The sequence below is a fragment of the Clupea harengus genome, chromosome 25, assembly GCF_900700415.2.
Source record: "Clupea harengus chromosome 25, Ch_v2.0.2, whole genome shotgun sequence".
In the NCBI taxonomy this organism is placed as follows: domain Eukaryota; kingdom Metazoa; phylum Chordata; class Actinopteri; order Clupeiformes; family Clupeidae; genus Clupea; species Clupea harengus.
The window spans coordinates 4860789-4874782 of record NC_045176.1 but is presented as its reverse complement, the minus strand read 5'-3'; the positions used below and the strand labels follow the sequence as shown (position 1 = coordinate 4874782).

The window sequence follows — 13994 nt, the reverse complement described above, 5'->3', positions numbered from 1 at the left end:
AAATTGAAAGTAATGGATATAGATTCAGTTATAGGGATCACAGTGTAGAAAGTCTAAGAGCCTTATTCATCTCACAGTGCATCTTACTGTCAGTACTTTGCACAAGTTTTAAAGTAAGACTTATTAAACATATACTAGAAAAAATGCCATTCGTATGAAAATACATTCATACTATCATTGCAGCTTGGTAATGGTTTTTAAAAAGGTGTAAAATGATGACACAGTAGCTCTGCAATGTGTTTTCCTGATGTCAAAACCTGTCTAAAGTGAATCTTCCTTGAGGGGGACGATAACGGATGAAGTAACAAGCATGCTGCTTTGTTTCAAATGCCGGGGCATACAGATGGAAGGCCTCTCCACCGCCAAAATAATGACGTAAATCACAGATACTCAAAAACACTCATGCTCACACAGTGACTGCTAATTAGTGACTACACACCTGCAGCATTATTATACCCATGAAGGCACCCTATGATACCCTTTTAATGTTGGTAGTGTTGCTTTCTTTTCAGCTTTACAACGGGCTCAGTTGCCTGGGGAAAGACCCACCTCCGGTGTGTACTGCGGTTGCTGTTGACGTGACCTCTTCCCGTGCAGCCTGGGGTCGGACACTTGAGGACGTTTTCATGCATGGCCAGGACTGCAGACAAGAGAGTCATCATCATCATCAGTACAAGCCATCAGATGAGTCAGGCTACCCCAGATTAACTGTACACAGTGTCTGACATTGTACCGCTCCAGGCGTATAGTATGCGTATGTGTGAAACAAACATGACGTGCATGATGCCATGGTGCCTTGAACATCGTGTAAGATACTAAGCTACTCACACAAGTAGTAGCTTAGTATATTACACTTTTAACACACACAAAATAGAGGTTCTCCGATACCAACAAGAAACATTATTATTTAAATATCAACAATGACTAGAAAAGTGTGTTTTATCACAAAATGCAAAAGGAACACATGAAACACATCTCAGACATCTGGCCTGTAGGCAAGAAGGAGAACACACACTCGTGTCAAGCCCCCTATGGATAGGCTACTGTGATTGATTGATTCTGTAGAGATCACATTGAGGTGCCACTGTAACTAAACTGACAGAAAATGTAACTGTCCTGGCCCTATCACAGAAAATGTTGGTGAGGAACATATAAGAAATAGATAAGTGTGATTGAAGGGGTTACATGTTGCTAATGCTATATTGTTGTGTTGTTTAGGTCGGTCCCTCTTTCAGAGAGAAAACTTCTGCTCATGAAGACAGCATTTATCAGCATTCTAGCATTTATGTCAACTTTCTGTCAGTGTCTTGAATACAACTCTCCCCTTTTGTATTTAGTTAAAGTGTGGGTGATGATTGATAATTTCGTTTCAGTGTTAAGCTGTTTAATGTCGATATTAGTCAGTTATGTTAACTTAACGTTATCCATCCGTCCGTTAATGTGTCCGTCCGTGTGAATGGTTAACTGTTGCGCTATTGATGTATGTGTAATTCCTGTAGTAGGCTATGCGTGTCACAATAAAAGGCTTCTGGCCAAATCGAAAGCAACATTGCAGGCTCGTCTCCTCTAGAAGAACCCAAAGACGCTACAATATGGTTGAAGTTCAGTTTAGTGTTTTGTAAGTATCGAGTAACTTTTCATTCCGTACACAATTTTTCAATTAGCTTGTCTGACATGTCCAGCTATTTATTCTCACATGCTGGCATCTGCCAAGTCTTTGATTACTAAATACAGCCTCTGGTCTGAGAGTACACGCTTTCATATTGAGAAAAGTTAATTACAATTTTGTGTTCCTTTTGTTGCTTTTCTGTTAAATGGTGAATGTTTGTTATGCTGCTTTCAAATGGCGGAAAAAAATAGCCAACAACTCTTCTTTGTGCCAGATAGTTCTGCTTGGCAGTGTGATGACTCAAAGTTCATAAAACAAATTTCCATTTCACTCACAGCTGACTGTCACTTCTCTAGGCAGGGAAGTTTTCACAGCTAATGTGTCTTAAGCACCAAATAATAGTGCTGCTGCAGATTAGGTAAAAGCAGACATTTAGAGCACCAAGCTTGCGCATAATTACTTACTTATTTTACCTAATTACAAATATAAGTTGGCATCCATTTATATAAATCTTATACTGAGAACACAAATCACACACAATTTTACCATGAATTGTGCCTTCATTTATCATGCATGCATTTTTTAACGCTTTCAAAAACAGCAGACAGGTAACACTAAATAATGTACATATAAAATAAGCACATGTTTCAACCCTGCCTTCCAACAGTCGGTAACACATTCTGTGAACTTAGTATCCAGAAAACACATTCATAAAGGGTTATAATAATGCCTCGGTATGATTGTCATAAGTCTGTATAACTACTATTTTTTATTCACCAAATTCTCTTTATGGATCCATATGTTGCTCCAAACATGCTTTCATAATAATATATGTTAATCTAATCTATTATTAATAGATGTTAATACTTATAATACTTGTTTATGAACATTTCTTACAGCATTGCACAAGATACTCACTTTCTGGGGGGACTCGGACTTTGTGGGGACACCCTGACAAGCTCCTGTGATGGGGGTACAGTCCAGTGACGTGACCGGTGCCATCACAGCCTGGAGTGGGGCACTTTATATCCTTTTTATCCGTGCGGAGGGAGTCTGCATCAAGACCAGAACACGTTGGAAGAGCCACATTAGTACATATTTCATCATATAATTGTATACATGTGCAGAGATCTCAGTATACTACAAATTGGGGTAAATGCTAGTCAATTAATGTGCTTTTTGTAGAATGTAAGATTTCATAGAAAGCTATTGTTTAATGATATTGCAAAATCAAATAGAACAATGTAGCTATTGATTGGCTGAGCAACAAGAGCCTACATTTTGCCATGAGAATAGCACCACATGTCGACTCTGACAATGGCCATTTGTTCCTCGAAAATCCCAGTTTAATAAAATAAACTGATAATTTAGAGCATACAGTTTCAATAGATTGAGATAGAAATACATTATCCCCAGCCACACTTATATATCTCTCTCTGTCTCTCTCTCTCTATCTATCTATCTCTCACTCAAAATGCTTATAGTAATCTCTTACATTAGTTAAGGCTACAGTTTCACTGAGGGCATGCATTTCTTAATGCTCGGTCACAGAAAGATTACACTAGGGATTACACATTTAACAGCAGTCATTTGAAGAATCACTGGGAAACATGTGAGGTACTTTAGGGGGATTTAAGACTTATGGTCATGGTTAAATATCTACATGATTCCTATCAAAATCCAATATGGCAAGCCCGGACATTTCCATCAGAAGATATTTTTTTTCTTCATTTTTCAGAGCAGTTATGTATTACTCCACTTGTTGCCAAATGTTTTAGTATTTAAGAGGATTTGGCCCATCTAGCTTCATGTAAAGGAACACTTCCCTGCAGAGTATAGCCCCTAGAACAATCTCTACTTCCCTGTACAATATTGGTGATCATAATAGATTGAGGGTCAAGTATGAATGTTCTAGTAAAGAGATGAAACAGCTTCTCAAATGAGCTCTGAAATACAGCAGTGCGTGATAGAGAGAAAGAGAGAGAGGGAGAGAGACAGAGAGAGAGAGAGAGAGAGAGAGGGGGGGGGGCAGGATATTGTCAGATGGCAGTTAGTGTGCTTCCTCATGGCCTGACTATTAAAACAGTCGAACGTATTCCCGCCGCCGACTATACCCGCAGCTCGAGGGTGGATACAGTGGGAGATTTCATGGCACAGTAATCACAGGCTAATTTGTGCGTGGTGCTGATTGGGTTCATGCATGCACGGTTTGCCTTGATGGCCAAAATAAATCAATATCAATTCCGAATTAAATGTTATGGTAACGAGCGGAATTCTGTGAGGTAACAGTAGGGGGAGGGGGTACAATAATCACAATCCTCTAAAGTGGAACCAATGGGGACACTTCACTCGAGGCTGCACGGCTTGGGCTTACAGTAGGGGCAGGGACAGCACCTTTGCATCCGTGGAAGGCAGCGCGGGCGGCGTTCATCTCCATCATCCTCTGGTGCCGGCGCTCGCCGCTCATCTGCTCCAGCAGGAAGCGGTCCATGTCCTTGTAGGCGTAGTGCAGCGCCTGACGCTGCTCCGACTGCAGCAGCATGGCCTGCTCCAGGAGGCTCAGGTTGAGCCGGGCGCGCTCCATGCCCAGGGGCCGCACCGGCACCCCCGGCACCCAGCTGGGCTCCAGACGGGCCTGTTGCTGCTGCTGCTGATGCTGCGGATGCTGATGTTGCGGATGCTGCTGCTGCTGCTGATGCTGATGCTGCTGCTGGTGGTGGTGGTGCTGCAGTTCCTCCTCGCTGTCCTCGCTGGGCTCCCTGGTGAGGCTCACGTCATCCGCTGCCAAGAGGCCGCCGGGCCGACCCGAGTAGCCCAGGAAGGCATCCTCCGGGTGGAGCTCGGGGCCCAGGCGCGTCCACCTGGCCGAGGGGTCGTCGGTGGATTTGGTGGGGCTGAGGTGGAGGTGAATGCCGTTGACCTTGCCGGCGGTGGGCGAGGGACCCCGGAGCCACTCGCTGTTCTCCCGCTCCCGCTCCAGGCTCCGGTGCTGCGCCAGGCAGTAGGCCATGTCCATCTCGCGCAGGCTCTCCTCCATGTGGTTCACCTCGCGCAGGCCCTCCTCCTCCTCCTCCTCCTCGTCCTCGTCCTCATCCTCGTCCTCCTCGTCTATCTTCTCCGAGGTCAGGCCCTGCAGCCGAGGCGACCCCTCGCTCAGGTGGTCAGACCAGTGCGGGGCGTCGTCCTGCGAGTGTGCGTCTCGGTCGCAGTACACAGCAGCGTCAAGCGCTCCATTCGTCTCTGGAAGAAGGAGATCTCGTTTTACAAATAAACAACAACAACAAATAAAAAGAGTTTGTACATAGCAAACATCATAATGCCGTTCCCTATAAATAAAGACAAACCCGTTTAAACATCAGGAATGTAGATGACAGGAATGTAAATCCAAGTCATAAACTATACATTTCTCCATTGCATTTCTCCATTCTCCATTGCCATTGCAGCCATCACTCATAATCTTTAGATGAAAGAGGACTAGAATATGCTGTAGCAACATAACTACCGCACAGATTCCTCAACAAACATTTTCTTCAAATTGCATTCCAAGTATGCAGAGCTTATGAGATGTGTGTGTGTGTGTGTGTGTGGGGGGGGGGGGGGGGTTGATGTGAGAGAGCTACACGGAAGCCAGAGATGAACACTGTTGTTTTTCTTCCTCATAGAATTTGCAAATCCAAACCTACAACTTAACACAGATTTTAAATCGGCGGATTATAACAGGAGAAACAACAGTCGTGGCGTTTGGACATGAGTGTCCTAATGGGAAAGAAGTGTTACGACGAGATGAAAAGACTCAACCAGACTTAAAGGCGCTGTAATTTCAACTTCACATCCTAGAAAACTCATTTGTGTGGACATTATTTTTCATGTAGAGACATAGAAACAAACAAAGAGGAGAGAACCTTAGAAAAAGGCGGAAATGTTACAAGAAAGCACCGCGCTTTCTAATCTGCCCTCGTGATTGTGTACATGAAAAGAAGCATTGGATTATGGGGCCTTTTATGATGTGGACTGATAGGATGACAAACACGAAGGTTGAGTGCTGGACTTAAAGACGGAACAAAGAGAGATTGAAAACTGTTCTGGGGCCACACAAATATGTTTGGTGATGTAAATAGTGGTTCACGGAGTGGAATATCTCGGAGAGGCCCTGACCTAAGACGCCCTTTGATGTTTTCCTCTGTATAGACAAACATCACACAAAATTAACAAAAAACACTCATCCAATTTCAGAAAAATAAATGGGTTAATTAAAAGGATATGAGTAGAAGCCATTTTTTCAATTTATACAAATATTGTGTCCTAACAGGATTATTAGTTTTTTTTATAGCTTATCATTAATTGATCATGAATAAATCATACAAATTTGAACTTGCCCGGAAAACAGCTTGGTAGAAAAATGGGAGCACTTTAAAAGAAGAGGTATGCTGGCTACAGTACCCAGAATTCTGTAAGAATAAGTCATTATTACTGGGTCAGACAGCTAGGACCTCTTAAGCACCAAATCCCCTTTAAATGATACTTTAGAGAATGAAACATGCCTGATTATATTAAGTCACAGTCAATGATTAACAAAGGAAGCTATCATCTGGATTGATTCAAAATCTCTTTTGATCTGCAAAACCACTGAAACTTACTTGTGTGTAAGGCTCTTAGGCCCTAAGGGGGTTTTAGTCCAACTAAATCATAAGTAGGCGATGGATCTATCCTCTTAGATGACTTGACGTCATGGACCACATTAAAAATAGGCCCATGCAGAACTGGGCGGTGTGTGATAGGTTGATTAGATATTTTGGGAATCATTGGGGATCAAAATTTGTGTGTTGTGTGTTAAAGTGCTCTTAAGAAGAAAACAGGCATTAACAAATAGGCACTAGTCTGCCGAATGCGTGGAACCACGCTTAATCCCCCCAAAAGCAACATAAATGCTCAATGGATCACCCTGTCTGCCATAATTCTGCCAAAAAAAAAGATATCAGGATTTACAAATATAGGATGGGACAGTGCTTTGTGCTATACAAAGTCAAAGTGGCTTTTTGCAAGAAAACCAAAACAGACTGTCGGTTGGAGAATGACAAATTCCTCAAGATGTTTTCTCCCAAATGTGCGCTCAGCTGTGGGATGAGCCAGGCACTCCTGCGTGTTCTGTGGGAGTCGCCTAGTCACTGCCCCAGCCCCCCCCCCCCCCCCCCCCCACGTTCTCCCACATCCCAAGTGTGGAACCGGCTGCTCGCTGCCTCCACCCACCATATCATGCTGCAAGTTTCCCCCAGAGAGAGCAACAACGCCCAGGGGAGACGGAGAAGGTGTTGCCCCTGATGGTGCCCACAGCATCACACTGACACTAGGGGCCATGGCAAACGGAGGACAGGCTGAGAGAATCTAATCTACCCTTGTGGACGTAGTTCATTTCATTTTTCAAATGGTGAAAATGTCATGACTGAAAGTGATTATTAGAGCTGAATCACTTCACTGCCGTGGCTGAGGCCCTATCAGATCTTCATGTACTGTACATGTGTGTGTTATTTAAGGGGATAGAACAGCAAATTAATTTTTTTCATGGCTCAGTGGAACACAATCATTTTCCAAGCAGATGCATACACGCACCAGACATAACATACACTTTCACTTTGACACAAAGAGCGGCATCCTCTGATTTTCCATCAAAGAGAAAAGCGTCAGATTTGCCCAAGCAACATAAAAAAAATGAACACACATCAAGTAGAAATCTCCCATGCAGCCCTCGCAGATTGTGTTGTCGTGTGGTGAGATACGGCCGCTCCTCCCTGATGCTCTGCGTGTCACTAGAACATTTGAATCTTAACAGAGGCGTCAAAATGCAAGGCTGTCCAACACCGAGATGAAAAGTTCGCCAGTTATGCTTAGTTACAATTAACAGAGGACTTCACTGCCATCCAGATGGATGCACAGCCCTGACCAAAAGAGGGGGGTGGGAGAGACACGGAGAGACAGACAGACACAGAGAGAGGGAGAAAGAGAGAGAGAGGGAGAGAAAGAGAGAGAGAGAGAGAGAGAGAGAGAGAGAAACACTTGGATCCCGCCTGTGATTTGCGTGTTGGAACAGGTGAACAGTTTGTACTCCAGAATAGCCATTACCGGAGCGAGGCTGCAGACCAGAAGCTTGGCTGTGGTCGCCTGCTGTACGGTGCCACCAAATGGAAGGCTTTCCCCCAGCTCCAACCCCCCCATCCCCACCGCCACCACCACCCCCACCACCAAACCCCTCTCCCTTTTGCTGTGAAATGCAGTTATTCACCGCAGCCCCCAGACTCATCCTTATTCTTCCATCCTTCACTGCTGTCATATACTACATCAGCTCAAGATTCACCAAACCTTTGTCGCCTAACGACTGGTCAGGCGCCAGTCTTCCCCAAAAGAATCAACAAATAGTTCTTGTGTAGACATTCTCTGAGATGAGAGAGAAAGCCTCTTCCACGATGAAAGTTTGTGGGAATAATACTTAGTGTTTCGATTTTTAGTGAAAAGATTGCAGAGGGTTAAGATAATTGTCATGTAATACGAACCCTGGAAACAAATAAATTCCATTTCCAGTAAATCTGCTTGATTCATTGAGCTATTCTGTTGGTCCATTTAACTACCCACATGTGTCCAATAATGGGCAGTAGACATTATGCCTAATTATGTATATTTGGACTGTGTTAGATGGCCTAACAAAAGCTTTCGAAGGGGACAATTACGTTTGTTGCTTAGTTACATCGTTAAAAATACACCAAATAAGTACCGATTCTAGAGGGCCGGGAAATGCAGACATAAACCATGGGCATTGTTGCCAAAATGTTCATAATTGATTCATTAGAAAAAAACGCAATGTTTTGTTTCCCTAAAGGTCCACTGCTTTAAAATAAAACAGCAACTTTGATTATTTTTGTGCGATTGTTGTCAAAAAATATGTTTTGGTAGGGTTGAGTACGCAGTCTCCTTTGTCAAAGCAAGCTTACAATCACTGTGTTACCCTCTGTTCTATTAGGGACATTATGCAAGCAATTATGCGAGCTCCGAAAAAGACCCCGCGAGCTCTGAGCCGCGAGCTGGGCGCTGCGTACTCAACAGGAGTGAGAAGCATGACAATACAGTTTGGTGACTTGATCCACGCTTTGGCTGAATACTAGATTTCCTTTTGCTCTGAGCTAGCTACAGAGAATCTACATCACATGATCACAGAAGAAAAAAAAGAACAAAAAAAAGAATCAAAGACGAATCTGAATACACACACATTAGGCTCAATGCAACACACACACACACACACACACACACATGCATACATACATACATACAGGCGCACAGACAAGAGAGAGGTTTAGTGTGCCAGAAATATCATGGCAGATCAGCTGTCAGAAACTTTGGTCTGTAGATGTGACAGACTACTCATGTGGACCCAGCAGTGGAGTCTTTCACTCCCCAGCCACAATCACAGAGGAAATTAATGACAGAGGGGGGGGGGGGGGGGGGGGCAGAGAGAGAGGCTGGGAGGCATGGATGGAGCGAGGGAGGGAAAAAGGGAGGTGGAGGGGGTTGGGCGGCAGAGGAAATATGAATGCAACAGATGGCAGTTTAAAATTCAGCGTCAATTGTTCATCAAAACAGACAAAACAACAGGACATCTGTCTACCTGCTGGAGTGTCAATGTTCCTGGGCTCGTCTTTGTCCCGCGCGGCTGCCAGCTCCTCGCTGTCCTCGTCCTCGTCCTCGTCCCGTCCCCGTCTCCGTCGCTGGCTTGGCTGGGTTCGGGGCCCGGGCTGTAGTGACGTGGCCTCATCAGCAGCGACTTCCGCTTGTTGACGGGGGCCCCCTGGCCCCCCTCGAGTGCACTCCTCTTCCTGGCAGCCAGCAGGCCAGCACTGGAGGGCCACGGGAAGGGAGATGCTCATGAGTTCATTACGGTCAATTCAAGGTTCATACCAGGAGGGCCAAGGACCCCCTCTACACATAAAAATCCAGACAGACTGGACACTGTTCCAAACTCCATCCCTATGTAACCACCCAGGGTATGGTCACAGCCTTGTCTTAACAGCTACCGCACAGCCCGGACCACTTCTCTTTAGACCCTTAGTGGTTCTTTCCACACAAAAAAACCCCCCTGAAAAACACCCAGGGGGTACTAATTCACCATAAAGGGATGTGTAAAAACACGAATGATTAACAATACAATATATGATCATGGTAATTACACTGTAATTAGCATGCCTTACATGCTCCAAATTAAAATAAGACCGTTTGATACTCATTCAAGGACATGCAGAAGCTGTGCTGAATAGGACCCGAGGGCACAAGCACTGTTGTGTGACACAGGCTGAACCATGCATGTATGTTTAACTGTCCAACAGCAATCTATTCAAAGCAAAGAGGGGGACCTTCGCTACTCCATTGCAGCAGCTTGTATGTTCAACTGTCCAACAGCAATCCATTCATGCATTTGATGAAAGAAAAAGAAGAAAAAAACAAGCAAAAAGAAAATGGGGACTGGTGAAAGAAAGTCAGCGTGGCACCACCAATGCCAACGCTGGCCTGATAAGGATGTGAACTCCGGCTTACCTGGGCGCCTCAGCAACGCAGTCAGTCAGAACTGCAAACAGAAGGGAAAGGAGAGAGGGGTAAACGTGGGTGTTTACATTTCCACTGGGCTGGGCCCGCAGACACAGCTGCCCACCCACTATCAGCCGCACTGCTGCGTCTGGAGTGAAAACACCAGCTTATTGACCCTGACACACAACTGTGCAGGCAACACAGGAGGAAACTGATGAAAACACACACACACACACACACACACACACACACACACACACACACACACACACACACACACACACACACATACACAAGCACACAATGACGATGCAAGATCATGAGATCATGTGGCTGAAGATTAGCTTTTGATAGTTGAAAATTAGTTTGTGATAGCTGATGAGATAACTGCCTTGGGGCACAAAAGAATAGATCTTGAGTGTTTACTCAGGAAGTCCCCGGAAGAACAGAGACACAGAGAGAGAGGGAGAGAGAGAGAGAGAGAGAGAGAGAGAGAGAGAGAGAGAGAGAGAGAGAGAGAGAGAGAGAGAGAGAGAGAGAGAGAGCAAGACCATTGCCAACAATTCAGCATTTTCAACAATTCGATACGAAGCTGCAATAGGAAGCGTTTCAAATAAGCACTCCCAGGGATGCAGGCCAGGGAGAGAGAGATACAGACACCACACACTGATGGGGGAGAGAGAGATACAGACACCACACACTGATGGGGGAGAGAGAGATACAGACACCACACACTGATGGGGGAGAGAGAGATACAGACACCACACACTGATGGGGGAGAGAGAGATACAGACACCACACACTGATGGGGGAGAGAGAGATACAGACACCACACACTGATGGGGGTGAGCCGAATGAACACACACTGTTTATACAATACTATGTATTCACCATTTATAAGCAGACAAAGTTTCAGCACTGCCATTCCGCCCCCCATTTCACTGGCATATGTGTGGTCTCAAGTTTTGTGTTTGAATGACAAGAGAAGATAAACTGCATTTATGTTCAGTCTAATGCAGCCCTCCCCCCTCCCCCCCTCCCAGTGCTGAACCAGAATCAAACGCAGTCAAACACTTTCCCAACCAGCCCTGAGAGGACTATCTGAAGAGAACTCCAGAGAGACTCGCTGAGACTTGCCTTCCCAGACTCCAACCCGTCCCCTGCGTGCCAACAGCGTGCCAAGGCATTGTTTGAATGGCCCGTCTATGTGAACCACCAATCCCTACAAGACTCTGAGCACTTAAATAATGATATGCCACCTCAGATGGAGCAAGCGCCCGGGTTCAGACGCACTCCTTAACTCATTTGAGCCAATATTGCAATTTAATGAAGTGATTCCCCTTTGAATAATGCATTGGCTTTGCGGGCAAGCCCGCTCTTCACGTTGAAAAGATGAAATATTAAAGCAGACAGTTCTGATGTGAAACTGTTGAACTGCTACTTCAGCCGAATTGAGCTGAGTGGCGTAGATGAGCTTGAATGGGACGTGGAGTAGGAGGTAGGTACGTGTTGGTGTGGGTACCGAGAGCGGCGGGCACCAAACGCTACTTACCCCCGCTGCCATTGCACACTTGGGTTTGGGTCTCCTCGCCTTCGGAGTCCATCTGTGAAAAAAAGGCAGAGTTGAGCTGTGAGCAAGACTGACTGAACAGGGTTGGACTGTGACTCCATGCAAACGCTGATCGATCACATGACTCAAATTAGCGAAGGACTGTGACTCCATGCAAACGCTGATCGATTACATGACTCAAATTAGGGAAGGACTGTCCGTCTGCCTCATAAATACTGCATCGATCCAGAAGTTTTTGAAGTGTAAGTCGTCCAGCTTATTGAATGGTTCACACAAGTCCACTCTGTTCGATTTGGATGATGGACGAATATCGTGGCGTTTCACAGGGTGAGTTAATTAATGTTTGTCCTTCCAACTCAAGGTACATAATTACATCTAAAGGATGCAGCTGAATGGAGTACTAATAGATTGGTTCCCTGGATATAGCATCCTAAGGACTAGCTGTGGATTAGGATTGGGGAACGCAGCATATCTCCGAGACTTCTGCATAATAGGTGGTTTGACAAACCGTCATTTCCAAGACAGGTATCTATCAAGTAAGTATGCTAACAACAGTCCTCCATTTTCAAACATCTCTGGATAGTTTCACAAATTCACAGATATGAATAATTTTTGAAAGAGAACTCATTTTATTAAAAAAAATGTTCAGCTATTATCAGAGACATGCTTGTAATTGGAACATAATGGTTGGGAATTCACTGGAGAACTCTGTGTTGTGGCTGACTGTTTTGTTATGAGCAAATATGTTAGCAACAGGCAGAACCAGAGAGTGAACAAAAGTACCGTTCAAAAGCAAACAACAGCCACATTAATGTAATGTCACCATCCCCCCCAGACTCATTTAAATACCGAAAATAAATACATTCCTCTGAGGTGCCAAAAAATATAATAACACGCTGGAAAAACACCGCCAAAAGGTGTGGAAAGAGACAGCCGCCACACTGCGCATGTTTAGACAAAAAGAGTTGTTAATGCCCGGCCACTCTCCACTCAGCTAGTGGCGGCGTCGCCTTGCCGATCCCAAATAAAACCTATTAAATGTAATTATTCCGGGATGATGGCTGTGTATAGTGGTCACCGGGGCGGCAGAGAGCACTGAGTCACTGGCGGCGGCGTTCCTTCCCCCCCCACAGTAATGGGAAACCTGACTTCTCTCTCTGGCGCGCTGTTGTGATTGAAGCTACTGACCTGTCATACATTTATAATGGGGGGAGCAGGTGTGGTAGTGATGGACCTTAATTTCCTTTAATAAACCTTTTTATGTGGCCCACTCCTAATGCCACAGCAGTCTCTCTGAGGTCCCGCGCGTAATAGGTTCATTACTTTTGATTACCGGGGCCCTATTGAGACAAACAACTCGCCACCACTATAGATTACATTCTGTAAAAACTAATGTACCTGATTAGTTCATTACACTCCTCTATTTTCACTTGCTGTGCAGTGCTCAGGCCATACGCTGATGTGTGCGCAGATGCGCAGACACATACACACAAATACAGAGGCACACACTTGCAGGCAGACGCACAAACACACGCACACACACACACACACACACACACACACACACACACACACACACTCACTCACATTTGCACATTGATTAACACCTCTTGAAAGACCCAATATACAAGTGCTGGAAAAAGTGCTTTGTTGTGTTATGATCACATTGTTTAGCTTTATTTTACTATCCTCATGAATACACCTGCTGTAATATCTATTTTAAAAAGCAAAACAATACTAATATTGTTACCGCATGTATTAGCTGTGGTTAAATGACACAAAGGGTCTGAATAGTCCATTCACAGATCCATTCATAGAAGAGCAGAAATGTGAAAAATGTGTGACATGTTACATGAACAACACCATACGATAACTGTGATCCCTGACTGTCGTGTGGGCCTTCAAGCTTCAGCTATACCAGGAGAGAAAGTCTCTGAAAGGGAAGGAGTAACTTTTGAAATTGAATCCTTCTGAACACTGTACCCTACCCACTAGCTCTTGATTCCCCTGTTTCCCTGTGTTGTCAAGAATATTCACCATTTGCAGTCAAACAATCGGTAATGGCGACCTGAGTACAGCACACTGTGTGAATAAAGGCCTCTCAGATCACTCTGCTTCTTAAAGGTACAGTCCGTGATTCTAATCCACTTTCTAATCCACTTTCTAATCCAATCCACTCTTTGTCAAATTCAGCCGATTGGTCCTCGCAGTCCTCCAGCTGTCTGTTCAGTTTTTCACGCTCAGAAAAAC

General features: G+C 44.8%; 1 protein-coding gene across 1 annotated transcript in view; it reads right to left on the bottom strand.

The window, feature by feature from the left end:
- The window catches only part of st18 (ST18 C2H2C-type zinc finger transcription factor), a 43850-nt gene that overhangs the window by 14938 nt on the left and 14918 nt on the right, over nucleotides 1-13994 (bottom strand). The window contains exons 3-9 of the mRNA XM_042703694.1: nucleotides 11727-11778; nucleotides 10184-10214; nucleotides 9261-9489; nucleotides 4383-4682; nucleotides 4004-4301; nucleotides 2528-2662; nucleotides 550-640 (exon numbers count right to left, since the gene is read on the bottom strand). Coding sequence (XP_042559628.1) covers nucleotides 550-640; nucleotides 2528-2662; nucleotides 4004-4301; nucleotides 4383-4682; nucleotides 9261-9489; nucleotides 10184-10214; nucleotides 11727-11778 — 1136 coding nt within the window. The remainder of the gene's footprint in view (nucleotides 1-549; nucleotides 641-2527; nucleotides 2663-4003; nucleotides 4302-4382; nucleotides 4683-9260; nucleotides 9490-10183; nucleotides 10215-11726; nucleotides 11779-13994) is intronic.